At 43.5% G+C, this 15,116-nt stretch overlaps 3 protein-coding genes across 4 annotated transcripts; 2 read left to right on the forward strand and 1 right to left on the reverse strand.

Annotated features, from left to right (window-relative positions):
- The first annotated feature begins 573 nt into the window (after positions 1–573).
- On the forward strand, positions 574–12,730 carry Ae2 (anion exchange protein Ae2). Of its 2 annotated transcripts, XM_033327098.2 has the most exons (9): positions 574–716; positions 2,560–2,740; positions 3,256–3,337; positions 3,507–3,872; positions 5,316–6,003; positions 6,426–6,488; positions 7,763–8,357; positions 8,442–9,546; positions 9,633–12,730. In XM_033327098.2, the coding sequence occupies exons 1-9, from the start codon at positions 615–617 to the stop codon at positions 10,303–10,305; spliced, it is 3,855 nt and encodes a 1,284-aa protein (XP_033182989.2). In that variant the 5' UTR covers positions 574–614; the 3' UTR covers positions 10,306–12,730. The 2 variants fall into 2 exon arrangements, with proteins under 2 accessions (XP_033182989.2, XP_033182991.2); XM_033327100.2 differs by lacking the exon at positions 6,426–6,488 and having other exon boundaries at positions 575–716.
- A 121-nt stretch (positions 12,731–12,851) lies between these two features.
- Positions 12,852–14,142, forward strand: Mos (proto-oncogene serine/threonine-protein kinase mos). The gene is made up of 4 exons (XM_033327114.2): positions 12,852–13,036; positions 13,127–13,317; positions 13,394–13,776; positions 13,837–14,142. The coding sequence occupies exons 1-4, from the start codon at positions 12,954–12,956 to the stop codon at positions 14,140–14,142; spliced, it is 963 nt and encodes a 320-aa protein (XP_033183005.1). The 5' UTR covers positions 12,852–12,953.
- LOC117153245 (U6 snRNA-associated Sm-like protein LSm5) lies at positions 14,129–14,886 on the reverse strand. Its single transcript, XM_033327111.2, has 3 exons — positions 14,691–14,886; positions 14,402–14,598; positions 14,129–14,291 (listed from the first exon to the last, which is right to left on the reverse strand). The coding sequence occupies exons 1-3, from the start codon at positions 14,734–14,736 to the stop codon at positions 14,259–14,261; spliced, it is 276 nt and encodes a 91-aa protein (XP_033183002.1). The 5' UTR covers positions 14,737–14,886; the 3' UTR covers positions 14,129–14,258.
- Positions 14,887–15,116: the final 230 nt, after the last annotated feature.

Below are 15,116 nucleotides of genomic sequence, written 5' to 3' on the forward strand. Positions count from 1 at the left end.
TGGCGAACCTACTGGCTTGGCAACTAAGCGATCGCGGGTTTTGTCAGTACCGCCTAATGACAAAATCCGCGATCGCTTAGTTGCCAAGCCAGTAGTTCCTTCATTCCCAAGGTCAGCACGACGAAACGTCCATCATCCGACCAGCGCTGCAACTGTAGGACGCACGGTAGCTCGCCTAAGCAACGAACAAGCGGAGATCATTTTACCGCGGAAACCACGACCTTCTTAACGCGACGTTCTCGAGCGGCGATCGAAACGACACCGTTTCCAGCCCGCGGCCACTGGCTCGCAGCGTGGCGTGTGGGAATTGCACGTAGGATCGCGAGATCGTTGTAGCCGCCGTGGTCCCGTCCCGGGAGCAGCGCGCGATCCGAGTCGCAGGGAGAAGGGTAACCTTTCGAAGGATCCGTCGTCTGGCCGCGACGTATGGGGTAGATATCGACCGGCGGAGATACTCCCCGCTGCCCACCCCTAACAGCGCGGGCATCCCCTCCACGTAGGATGTGCGGCTCTCTGTCTGACGGCCGGTGGTTGCGCTACCCTCTCCGTCAGTTTGGATTTTCGAGCTGTAAGCACGAGCCGAGCGAGCGAGTGTCACTTCGGCCCGGAATGCCATGCCCGAGGCCGCCGCTAATTCCTCCGGGAAGTCGTTCCTTCAACGGGCATCGGGCAAAGTTCTCCGTTGGTTACGCCGCTCCCTGCGGACCAGCCATCAGGTGATATCTGTGGCACGGTCGTGCCAGTGTCTGCGTGTGGACGCGAACCAACCGGTGCACCTGATCCCCGACACTCGGCGTGCACCAGATCTCGTCGGTGAAATCGTTTGCCTTTTCGATCGCGGCGTTCCCTCCTTTCAGACGTGTTCGTTAGAACGCGAGATCGACGCGTCGTAAGTGCACTCGTTCGCCCGATACATTTTTCCCTCGTCCAGCCACCCGATGCCAATGCTTGGCCGAACATCGTTGCAGCATGTAGCAATCGTCGGATCGAGCTGTTCCGTGACGTGTCTCGACCAGTCGGGCTGCTTGCGAATTGCCCTCTAACGAACATAGTTCCGAGTGTTGCAACGACTCGATCAACCGCCACCGACCATGTTTTAGTGCTCTCGAGTGGCGAGTTTCTTTTCTTATGTTGCGTTGCTGGATTATCGGAGGTAATTCGAGCGTAGCAAGACCCGGGCAGAGGCTGGGACAGAAGCGGCGCAGCATCCTCGGCGGAAACAACCGTTTCGCTTACGTGATTTACGCAGTGCACGAAACGCGTGCATTGAATCGAACGTCGTTGCCAGCTGCGGCTCTTCGCCATACGTTAGCCGATGTTGGCGGTCGTTAACGACAGCTGAGCGCTGCCTCGCTGGCGGAATTAATTTCACGTTTCTCCGTTAATAGCCATTCCGCCGTTTCCCCGCTTTAATTCCTCGCACTCTAATTCCCATTATCGTAAAAGGGTTCGAGCATAAAGCAAACGAAAGGAAGACGAGGAAGAGTGGAAACCAAGTGCACCAGTGAAAGGGAATTTCGCTCTGCCATTCAAATATCTCGGTTCCGTCCTGAAAGTAAATCGCTTGGTACGCGAGTCGCCAGCCAGCCAGTTTCCTCCGTATCTCACTGGTAATCGGGAATAAACTTTTCGTAATCGCGACTATCGTTTTCCAACGATGTGACGCTGTGTTGTTTTCGGAAGAATCGCGCGAGAAACAGCCGTCTTTTTTTCTTTTTTTTTTTTTCTTCTTTTTAAGGAACATGCATCGAAAGTAAAAGGGTGATTCCTGTTTCGAGACACGAGATCGATGACATTAGGTTGGACCGATCCGATCGTCAACGTGATTCTTTTCTTAGACGCGCGTAGGTTCGATCGCTTTGATCGGAAACGATCAAAATTTTGCTCGCGCCACCAGGGTCTTTGACACAAAACGATTTCGTAACGGCGTTGACGAGGGATGAACTCGAGTGCATCGTTTATCGAAGCGTTCGCTCGAAAAATTGCAAACAAAGTTTTCACGGTTCCGCCTGAAACCGGTTTTTCAACTTGATCGATCGTTTTTTCACCTCGTTCCTACACACCACACAGTCTCTTTCTCTCTTGTTTCCCTTTCGCAAACTCGGAATCGTTTTGCCGGCTGGATCCGTCCAACGTGCCGATCTCCGTCCCTTTCGATCGACCCTTTCTTTCCTCGTACGTACACGCTGTAACGACGTTTAACGTGTTGCAAAGCTGTCACGGTATTAGCTCGTTGAGAGTAAACGTCGTTACTGGAAGGTGTTGAGATTCTCACCTTCCGAATAGATCGATATTATGCAACTACCTGTAACGAAAGCAACGACGGGCTGGTCGTTCGTTGAACGTAGCGAACTCGTTAAAAAGAAAGTTCGTCGGCAGCAAGTTGATGAGAATTTGACGAAATGCGATCGTCTACCTGTTCAAATAGAAATCACGTTCGACGTTGTATCGGATAGAAGCGAACTCGGTCGTGTTTTCTCGGCTACGGTGAAAAGGCGAACAGACGATTTATTGGAAACAGCTGGATTTGAAATAATATTGTTGTTGTTTTTGTACCAGGTCGACGGCCATGGCGCGGAAACGGGACCGGAGCTCGACGAGGAAATGGAGAAGGTTTTCGCGATGGACACCGGAGAGAAGTTCGACGTAGCCCTGCTCGGTTCACCCTCCGAATCGGCTGGATCCGATCGAGATCGAGAACGAGGACCATCGTCGCGATATGGAGATCGCGACTTCAACCGTACGTGATCCTCTGAAACCTTCGTTCGTGTCGAAATTCCATTTATTGGCTTGGCAACTAAGTGATTGCGGATTCTGTCGATACCATCTAATGACGAAATGCGCAATCACTTAGTTGCCAACGGAATATTTTACGCTGCCACGATTTCACCAGCGAAACGTACGCAGCTTTTGTAGCTTTTGCACGTAACTCACGATGGCAATAATTCATCGTTTCCGATTCCGGCACACAGAAAACAGTTACGTAAATCAATTTTTCTCGCGGTCCAAGGTTAAAACAATACTGCTACACCGCAACATTATTTATACTTTTATATAATATTGCCAACGAGATTCTTGCGTCTTTCTAGTCCTATTTTATTCCCCGGTTAATTCGTACGTGTGTCGTAAATCACAGATGTTGTACGTATATTTTACGGGGATTACGCGACAGTGGGATGTTAGGGCAATCGCTTAACCAAACTGCCAACACCTTTGCTCGCGTAAAAGCGTATTCGTTCGATGGTTTTATTGCAGAGCATCGGAAAAGAAGCTATCCCCATCCGCACATGCCCTTGAAAAGCCTTCATTCCAGGTCTATGCGACGACACCTTTCACCGTAAGTCATCCTCCGATAAGAGAAATCGAATTGCCTCGTTGATAACGACGGCGTCTTACGTTTACGTACGAATCGTATTGCGAGCTTCGCGATTTCACTTTGAGTTAAAATAGCAATTAAATGGCCAAGTAAAACAGTGAAGGAAATGGCGCGTGTTTCGTGTCTACAGCGAAGGATCCACGACGGAGGTTGGCCCGGAAGAAGAGAACGGCCAGGTGTTGACAGGAAATGGCGGTGGACAAGATACGGACGCGATGGACAACGGATTGTACTCGTCGAGTGTGCACAACGTGGATGAAGAGACGACCGAAGAAACGGAGAACGTAGCGAGCAGCGAGAGCGAGGCGCCGATCTCGGAGAGGGCTGCTTCCGGTATCAGCGACAGTCCCACCATTGGCAGTCCGCGAGTACAATTCGAAAAAATCAAGGAAGAGGAGGTGCCTACCTTCAAAAGGGACGAGGTACCGAGCGTAGGTGTAGCTGTGAACCACGACGAAGATCGCAAGTGTCGCAGGCATCAGAAACACGAGCACAAGTAAGTCGTAAGCGTGGAATATCGATGAATTTGCAAGGTCGCAATTGTGACACAGGTAAAAGAGGCTGGTAGAAAGTAAAAAGGCTGGATTTTGTGGAAACACGAACAGAGAGAAAAATCGACAGGGATCATCCGTTAAAACGTCGGACGAATTGACGATAATTTGCTCGTAACGACCGATCCGGACGTTCCTGGCTAATTTTCATACGGCACGAAAGCCGGTTCAACGTCGTCGTGTACATCGTATTTCAGCAATTACGTACACGAAAGCATCAACCGCGATGGTCCCGCGTTACCGCCAAAGAAATTAGTCGGAACGCAAACGCGACGATTTTCATATCGCATTTGTAAGCTCGGATTACTCGGTTAATAACGACCATATGTGTCATGTACTCGATGTCAACGACCAAACAAACGCTGTCCGTACCGTCCTATTTCTGTATTCTTCGGCACAGTTGCGTAGTTGTCTAGGCGCGTGCAAATTGCCGCATATATTCGCTAACTATGTACCGCACGTGTCTTTCGAATCGAGAGAAAAACCCGCGCACGTTAAACGCTATTGGTAGGAGCGGATATTCGATTCTTTGATTAATGTACCCAGAAAGAGAGGACGCGAAGCGAGCGAGGGTGGGGACATTTCGGCGCGCTTTCAGCGTTAGACGGTTCTATGACATAATATTTAGCGGAAGGAATCGCGAACCAATTTGCAATTATTGTCTAATGCCATGGCCTTCGGCCAGAGTTTCACGCAGACTTTGCGAGCGCCCAACAACAGTCTGTTGCTTGAGGCCACTGTCTTCGTGCTGTTCTAATTAATCCGATCGCGTCTCCGTCTCACGGTGACCGCAGTGCTACGTATGTAACGATCTCTTCTTTCTTCCGCCATGTCCTTGGGTTTCGATTATCGTCCGGACCGCTACACCCTGCACATCGGTCATGTGGAACAAATGAAAAAGTACTTGTTTGAGTTTCCCTTAACATACGATAGACGTGCGTGCGAACGCTTCGGCACATCTCATCGATTTTCTAGTCAGATCTCATCGATACATATGTGTATATATGTATATATAGTGCAGCGCTATTAAAGATTCGCAGCGTTTCGAATACTCCGCAGAAACGCAGTTTACACGTGTCACAATCACGCACCCACTCTTTAAATATCAGGTGATGAATACTTGTCCCGCGACTAACGCTTGCTCTTGATTTGTGTCGATGACGAGATAGACCAACTGCCAGCACAAAGCACGAAAACAGTTCTGGCACGCGCACTCCGAGTTAACGAAATAGACGTTATTCGTAGCTGCGCTCGTCTCTTGACGAAACATAAATCACATTTGCTCTAACCCTGACCGACGATCGCGATATAACAGCAGCGCACATGCGACGCAGTCGTCATCGATAGCGGCAGAACGCGTAACAAATTGGTTGAATTGTACGTTGCAGAAGACACCATCACAAGTCGCGCAAGTACTCGCTCCAAGAGGACCCGCAATGGAGGAAGCGATCGGGAGCCGGCCTCCCGGATGGCTCGAGCGTCTTCACCAGGAGAGTGAGCGTGCAACCGGAAGAGGCGAGTACCCTGCAGGAATTGGACATCGACGACCTGGAGTCGCACAGAAGCGACGATCCGCGGGGAATGAGGCGGCACAAGGCCGCCCATTCGACGGTGCAGATCGGCCGCAAAAAGGAAGGCGGCATACCTCACGATACTTTCAAGAAGATGTACGACCATTCGCCTCACGAGGTGTTCGTTCAGCTGGACGAACTGTACGGAATGGGCGAGGAGAGAGAATGGAGAGAAACAGCTCGGTGGATCAAATACGAGGAAGACGTGGAGGAAGGCGCGGACAGATGGGGCAGGCCCCACGTAGCCTCCTTGAGCTTCCACTCTCTGCTGAACCTACGTAGATGCCTGGAGACCGGCGTGGTCCTTCTGGATCTCGAGGAGAAGGATCTGCCCGGTCTGGCGTATAGGGTAGTCGAGCAAATGGTAATCGAGGAGCTGATTCTAGCGGAGGATAGGCCGGTAGTGATGAGAGCTCTGCTTCTCAGGCACAGGCACGTTCACGATCACGATCGTGGCTTCCGATTTGGCGGCAAACGCAACTATTCCAGCTACACCAGTCTACAGGTAATTGTTCTTGCCGCCAGAATCTCCTTTTCACGTTAGACGAGCTGCTCGAACACGGTCGCTCTCGAACGATACGTAACAATAACCGTGCGCCGTGTCTCTAGTATCGAACATCGTGTACGGTTCTCGATGTTCGTTTCGTTCCGTGATCGAGACCCGAACGATCGTAGCTATTAGGAAAAAAGAGAAGATGCTAATCTCAACGTTATCGTGCGAACGCGTGTTCCAAGTCGATAGATTGCTTCTAGCTGTAATATTAACGTACTCGCTCGATCAACTTTAAGCTGTGATATTACTAAAGTTTCCGCTATATAAATAATTGAACGATGCTAAAGAAAACTTTATATCGTGAGAAATAATCAATAGAAATTCGTAGAAGCGGCAGGCCTGACTGACCGTGTGCCCTAATGTTGTTTCCACAGTCCGTCTGTCTGGAGGAAGAGGACGCTGAACGGGAAGCCTCTGAGAACCATGTAACCCAACATGTAAATCTCTCGTTTCCCGACTTACAAACGCAGAATTTTCAACCTTTATCGCTAGTTTACGGCTTGCCCACCATCGATCATATATATGATATATATATATACATACATATACTATACTTTATATTCTACGTACCGATATTTACGCATTAACATCTTTCGGCATGAACTTACAGGGGAAATGAGTGTGTCTTCCCAATTTTTTCTCGTCGCTTCCCTATCTTCTCCCGTCTGATCGTGTGCATCGGGAAAACGTCTCACACGCGGATGCACATGTACATTACGCGGGAGAAATCGTGTCAATGTCCATTTTCATAGATAGCAGAGTATCGATCGCGGTAAATAGCGTTTCGTATTGTTTACGCGTATAAGCAGTAACGCGAATTAGTTTTAGGGAGGATGTCGTAGGAGAATGGCATCTCGCCGTTTAACTCGTAGAACTCTACCTTATTCCGTGCGATTTGTATTTAGCGCAACACCTGTAAGTCCATGGGTATATATGTCGTCCCACCATTGGCTTGCGATTCTTTCTTTTTTTTTTTTTTTCTTTTCTTTTTTCACACTTACGTTCGTCGTTCACAACGAGCTTTCTCAATATCCTTCTTTTGGTATTTTCGAATACCAAACGTGGATACACTGTTGACACACACAGAGCCAGGACGGTGTAACCATCGTACGCTTGGTCGTTACGTACCGATTGCACTTTCATTCATTGGCATTTCACTTTTCAGATCGATGCTGTTTCTCTTTATTCTGTTTTCATCCTCTTTAGTAATCTTTTCTTTATTTGTTGTTTTTTTTCTTTTTTCTTTTAATTCTTGCCTTCTTCGTTCGGTATGTGTTTCCTTTGTGTCGTTATTGCATTACGTAGAACTGTTTAATGGTCCCTTTTACGATTTTGTTCGTTTCTGTACGGATTCTCGCTTAGTATAATACATATACCTGTTGAACTTTAAGTAGCATTTTATCCTGCGGTATGTATCTCGGACTGTCTGTCAGGGTGTCTGCGATTTTTCCTCGAGCTTAAAACAGAGGCGGAGGGAATGGAACTCGGTACGCGATCCGACAGATCGTTTTGTTAATTGGATAAGGAAAGGACGATCGCGTAGAACACGTCATCCGCCTCTGCGCGAGGAAAATTCTCTCTCGCTTGTCCGATTAGGGACGGAAATCCTTTTTTGAAAACCTCTGCCTGGTCCAAACGCATCGTATGCATACACTGCAAGTGGCCGGGACGTTGTTCGAACGATTGTAACTTGTATTCCTGTTCTATGTAGAACCTGAACGACACGAAACCAAAGATCGTATCGTCGAACTTGGCCTTGGACAGCAACCACACGGTGGTCGATATGAAGGAGGAGCTGACGTACACGAGCAGCAACGAGGACTTGAAAAAGAGTCACAACGACTACATCCTGAAGAGGATCCCGGCTGGCGCCGAGGCGACGGTCGTGCTGGTCGGCGCGGTCGACTTTCTGGACCAACCGACGATCGCGTTCGTCAGGCTCGCCGAGGGTGTGTTCATTCCATCGATCACGGAAGTCACGATACCAGTAAGATTCATGTTCACGTTGCTGGGGCCGAGGAACGCTGACCTAGATTATCACGAAATCGGTAGATCGATCGCCACGCTGATGGCCAATACGTCGTTCCATAAAGTCGCGTACAAAGCAAACGAGAGACGCGAGCTTCTGTCCGCGATCAATGAATTCCTAGACGACTCGATCGTTCTGCCTCCTGGAGATTGGGAGAGACAGGCGTTGTTACCTTTTAACGAGCTGAAGGCGAAGAGCGAAGCCATAAGGAAGCGGAAGGCCAAAGCGCTCGAGGGCAAGACCAAACAGATTCAGAACGAGATGGCTGTGAAGAAAGGTAAGACGACTTTAACGTTCGACCAACGAGATCCAGCGAAAAAGAATAGGCACGCGTGATTTATCCGCGTCTTGTTTGCCACAGCTCTTCTTGCCGGCGAAGAAGAGAAGAAACCTCCCGATGACGACGATCCGCTTCGAAGAACCAGACGTCCGTTCGGTTGCCTCATCAACGATATCAAGAGACGCTATCCTTACTATCTGTCTGATTTCACCGATGGCTTGAGTTCGTCTTGCCTCGCAGCGGCTATCTTCATGTACTTCGCGGCCCTCTGCACGGCCATCACGTTCGGTGGCTTGATGAGCGACAAGACGCACAACGTTATCGGCATCTCCGAGACATTGATTTCTGGCTCGTGGACCGGGGTGGTGATGGCTTTGTTCTCCACTCAGCCACTGGTCATCATCGGCACGACCGGCCCCTTGTTGCTCTTCGACGAAAGCTTGTACAATTTCTGTCTCGCGAACGGACTAGAATTCCTGACCGTGAGAGTCTACGTCGGTATATGGATGGGCATCATAGCCTTGGCGATTGCCTGCGTGGAGGGATCCGTGCTGGTCAGACTCTTCACCCGGTTCACCGAAGAGATCTTCACGGGCTTAATCTCTATTCTTTATATCGTTGAAACGTTTATCAAATTGTACAATTACTTCGTGAAGAATCCGCTGCTAGACGAGTACAGTTTCATCCCCGAGACGAACGAAACGTTTTACGAAGAGCTGAACGTAACAGAGATCAAGGTCGTTTCCCCAAAGACCGGCGAAATAATTAGCATTTCATCGGACAAACCTCAAACTCTGATACCATCGCATAACGCCGCTGGCTTATTAATGAACCAACCAAACACGGCCTTGATGTGCACTATTTTGTGTCTCGGTACTTTCCTCGGTGCTTATTACCTGCGTATCTTCCGCAACAGTCATTACCTCGGACGAAGTGCTAGAAGAGCTTTCGGTGACTTCGGCGTGCCCATCAGTATTGTCGTATTCGCGTTGATCGATTATCTGGCCAAAGTGAAGACGGAGAAGCTACTGGTTCCGGAGGGTTTAACACCGACTATGCCCGATAGGGATTGGATCGTGTCACCAGCTGGCATACATAAACCTATTCCTCTATGGATGGCTATGGCTTGCATCGTGCCGGCATTGTTGGTTTATATTCTTGTTTTCATGGAGACTCAAATCTCCGAGTAAGTAGTCGTCTTCGTCTTCTTCCAACAGATCCGTTATAAACCCCTTGCCTTATTAAATATTCCCTCTTGTTTCTTTTTTATAGACTCATCATCGATAAGAAAGAACGTAAATTACGGAAAGGTAACGGGTACCACATGGATATAGTGGTAGTGTGCTTAATGAACGTCGGCTGTGGTTTAATGGGCGCCCCGTGGTGTTGCGCTGCCTCGGTTCGATCGCTGACACACGTCTCGGCGGTGACGGTTATGTCTCGCACTCACGCTCCCGGAGATAAACCGCACATCGTCGAAGTGAAGGAGCAACGAGTGAGCGCCCTATTAGTCGCCGTGTTGATCGGCATAAGCGTGTTGATGGCGCCGCTTCTACGACGCGTACCAATGTCCGTCCTTCTGGGGGTGTTTCTCTACATGGGTATCTCCTCGACGAACGGTGTTCAACTGTTCGATCGTGTGAAATTGTTTTTCATGCCGGTGAAACACCATGGCACGGCTAATTACGTTCGGCGCGTACAAACGTACAAGATGCACATCTTCACCCTCGTACAAATTCTGTGCCTGGCTATACTGTGGATCGTGAAAAGTACCAGGGCGGCCTTGGCGCTTCCGTTCTTCCTGATTCTCATGATACCTCTACGAGCTCAGATGAGGCATTTTTTTACCGCCGCAGAGCTAAGGGCACTCGACAGCAAAGGATCGGAACACGAGAGTACCGAGGACGAGCCAGATTTCTACGAGGAAGCTCCGTTACCTGGTTAGATAGTGCCTTATTCGACTTGTCCAACAAATACTTCCCCTCTTTCCTCCTCTATCCCCACGCCCGCATCGTTTTCTTCTTCTCCCTTCTGTCCAAAGGATCTATTCGTGCTTTCTGTTACTTCCAATTCCTGTCACGTATCAGAGCGACTCTGAATACTACCGCGAATTCTTGAAAAAAAAAGAGTCTATTTTCGTGAAAGAGCAAATATGTATGTATACCAATGAATTAAGAGGGAACGTAGATAAGAGATAAATAAGAGGGGTCTGATTCCCAACGGTGGTGTTAACTCGTTAAATTCGTAAAGATTATTTTGTACTACAAAATTTGTAAATAATCGAGGATGATGTGAACAAGATGAAACGAAAAGATGTGTTATCACGCCTGCGTCGGATATGTGTAGGTACTTGAACAACTAAATTTTATCAAATCACAACCATCGAGAGTCATTGCTTCAGTTTGGATACAAACTAATTAGAATCGGTATAGTTTGTTGTCGAAGAAAGTTCATTTATTACGGAGTAGGAAATAAAATGCAAGCGACATTCGATACCTACATACTATCTAACATAATCGTAGTGGAAACTTCAAGATTCGTTTCATCTTCTTTTCGACTTGGTGGGAAAAAAGGTGCCTCTGAATGCCTCTACACAGGACGGTGATGAACGACACGTTGCTCAGGAAAATTTAGGCGTAAAGGCACGAGATGCGAGAGTGCCAAATCAAAAGGTCATAAATTACAAAATGGTGCTGGTCCGTCTATGCAGAGCTAACGTAGACGAATGAAAACTAAATCTTTTATAAGGAAATGTTCGAATAGTTGTCATTAGTTGCTCTCATCGACCGATATTAAAAGTCTTACATTACAATTTGTTTAGGACCGTATCTCGTTAGCACGACGTGCGAAGAATTACAATCATTTAGCAATATCCGTTAAATATGTGCTCCAATATTAATCACTATTCCTAGATGAAAACGATATTTTATAAATAACTTAAAAACGAACTTGAATGTTACAAACGTAAATAACGACAGATTTCATTATATTTCGACTATATGTACTTAAACGTCAAATTTATTGTTCTGCAAATTACAAATCGATTCTTTTCCCATGGAAAATTTTCTTCTTTCGTGAAAATCTTTCCATAAATATGTAGTTTCTTAGACAGTAGAAGTTATATTCGTATGCCATTGGCAACACTTTAAGTCAATCCCTCGTATTATAAATAAGAGTAAAAATGCGGCAGTAGATTTTTACGCAATAAAAAATATTTATACATTTGTCTGTATTGCATGATTAGTTCTATTATAATTCTTTTTTACTATATTTTTTGAGTGATAATGTCGTACGACATTGAAAATTTTTAATATCTTTTTCATATTTCTTGTTCGCTGAATATATTTGATTCTAAAAATAGCATAAATTTATTTAAGCAAACAAAGAACTACTCCAAACACACATCTAGAGAAGCATCGTGTAACATTGTTAGATTCAGGAAAAGAATATTTTGATTAGTAGAGTAGGGTTAAAAGAACTCTACATATTTCTGAGAAAGCTTAGATCGACTTTAAGCCATTTTTACATATTTCAAACAGAGTTTATTTAAATTTGTCGCCGTATATTTATTTAAAGATAATATATAAGCAAAATTAACATTGACGAGACCTAACTGCGCCAGTGGTGAAGTCTTTAAACGTTCGCCTTTACTTATATACTTTATTTCATAACTGATCAGTATTGGCAATTATTTTGTGGTGATTGTTAATTTTACAATAATAGTTGATGTTACAAATGAATAATTTTTAAACTTTAAACAAGACCAAGCTATAATAATAATAATAATGATAATAATAATAATGTCATCGTATGTTGAATACATGCAATAAAAAGAAATTACTAAAATTAATATTTTAGATGCTGTTATAAAAAAAAGAAAGACATTCTATTTTAATCGGTTAAAATATTTTGCTAATCCGCTGAAGTACTTTATTAAATAACATTCAGACCTAATCTTAATATTTCCATAAAGAAAAAATATATATAATCGCATTACTTATTATTTGTTTATACAAAAGTACGAAAGCTACGAATCAACAATAACATTGCGCTGCATAATTGTGATAGAGGGCCAGAATTGTAAAAACACACGGTAGTAGTACTTACGAGCATGTACTATTAGCATGAAATAACACAGAATTTCATTAGATATGTCTAGACATTAACATGTTATTATATACATACTACTGATATTACCTATATTGAAAGATTATCATGATAAGTATGAATTGTTATGAATTCATAAAAGAATTGTAAATAATCTAGTTGTCATACAGTATTAAAAAGTAATAATTAGTAATAGGCTCCTATTAGATGGTTTATGCCTTATATTAGAAAACAAACAAATAAAACATCTTATTTCCCCTCCATTTTGTAGCCTTTTAAAATTACGTCCTTGCATTTCAAATTCAAGTTTGTAATCGTTATGATACTACATTATTTCTATACTTCCATGCTTATTCATTGTCACTTGATTGTTGTTTATTCTCTTAATGTTTACTTAAAGTTCATGACACATTGGAAACAAAAAATATATACTTTTATTACTGTATTCCCAAGTATCAAGAAACTAGGCGACTATGTGTAATTCTGATGTACAAAATGGCTTCACCTCAAAAATTGGCAACGAAATTTTGTAACATATCACCCCAGATATTAAAAAACGTGGATGGAAGGTAGTACAATACTAAAGCAACACTTGTTTGCAGCACTTATATAAAGCATTCACTTGTTTAAAGAAAACATTTCATGTTGCATTATCATAGAACTTTGCTAAGTCCAAAGACTCCTATAAAAGAGACATATAGAAAAGGTATTGAGAAGAGAAATCAACTGTCTCCTTTTAATATCGATACTCCCAATAGACAAAAAATATTGAAAAATGGTCTACCCGCTAAAACTGGTACATGTCTAGGAAGTGGAGGATTTGGTACTGTGTATAAAGCATTGTATAAAGGTAAAATGTCATTAGTATTTTTCCCTAATTAATTATTATCAGAACTAAACACATTTGAATACTAAATTCTTGATAGGTGATCAAGTTGCAGCTAAAGTGATGCAAACAGAAAAATGTTTCAATACATTGAAGGGTGAAGAACATGCTTCTTTGTTAAGACATTCTAATATCGTGAAAGTGCTAATGATAGAACAAGGTGCTTCTCTATCTTTAATAACAATGGAGTTATGCGGCCCTACTTTACAAGAATATCTAGAGGAAACGGTCTTAACTAAAACCAAAAGAATTTGTGTATTAAAGGACATAACTTGTGCTTTGCAATTTTGTCATAACGCTGGTGTCATTCATGCAGATGTCAAGCCTAAAAATATATTACTCTCTGCAGACGGTCAACCAAAACTTACAGATTTTGGTAGTTCCGTATTAATAGAAGAGTCAAATGGAATTAATAAATTTCACGTATGTTTTTACTATATAATCATTTATATCGTTTATTAAGAAAAAGATCTTTTTTCTTAGGGTACACCAGGATATGCTGCTCCAGAAGTAATAAAAGAAAATAAACTGACTCCTGCAGCAGATATTTACTCTTTAGGAATTGTAGCTTGGCAAATGTTATTTAGAAAACTGCCATTTGCTGGATTACACAGTCATACGATTATTTATCTTTCTGTGAAGGGACATCGCCCTGCAGATGATAATATCGATGATGAATTTCAAGGTGTCTATAAAACATTGTATAGACAAATGTGGTCACAAAATGCTACTGATAGAATTACAACCAACGAAGTAATAACCAAGATCGATATGCTACTTTGTTCTTAATATTTATTTGAATTATTATTCTTAATCGACAGATATTTTTAATATTCTGTAGTAGATACGCGTAAATTACAGATCAAATTTTTATTGTACAAAATATACCAGAGAAAGTTACTTTTTTACGTGTCAGGCATTTCTCCACCAGGTACAAGCTGCAAAAAAACGGTTTGTTATATAAAACTAGCAAACTGATAAATAGTTTCAATAATAATTGTATTCAAGAAGGTATTTTAAATCGTTAAAAGTACAAAAATAAATTAACCATTGTGATATTGCTTCCGTTAAGCAGTATTTGATCAAGCTTGGTGACTCTTCGTCCCTCGGGTGTTGCTTCGCTTTCTGTCACATCTTCGAGCAGCATATTTACAAAATCATCAAAACCTAACAAGGTGCCGACAATTTCTTTATCGTTTTTCATAATAATATGTATCCGAGAACCGATACATTTGTCAACTAATTCTAAAAATTAATGAAAATTAATTATTAATAATATGATAACCAAAACAAAAAAGTGAGGTTAAATATAAATTTGTAAACAAGGCGCATCTTACCTAAAGGCAATAATGTTGATGGATTTGTACTGACAGAACTCGTCATAATGTGAAAGCGTTAGTGAGATATAAGATAATTAAAAATAAAAATAACAGCACAAGTTATTCTTTATTTCATCGAGAAATAGCGGGAATAAGATAATACCTGAAAACACCACCGAGGTGCCATCTATGCTATAAGCAACAATACAATCAATGTTCCAAAATCTAGAACATGTGTAGGCGTAGGCAAATAATATCTGTTAATCATAGTAAGAAAATGATAGTCTTATATGTATACTATCGTTTGATTAAGTTAGAATTTTTGCGATTATCTACCACCGAAATATTCCATCACACATCCTGAATGAATTTTTCACTTTTCGAATTTTTATAAATTTCGAATTTAGTATCAACTTGTCAACTTGTAAGTAGGTAAGTAAAACC

The sequence above is a fragment of the Bombus vancouverensis genome, chromosome 1, assembly GCF_051014615.1.
Source record: "Bombus vancouverensis nearcticus chromosome 1, iyBomVanc1_principal, whole genome shotgun sequence".
In the NCBI taxonomy this organism is placed as follows: Eukaryota; Metazoa; Arthropoda; class Insecta; order Hymenoptera; family Apidae; genus Bombus; species Bombus vancouverensis.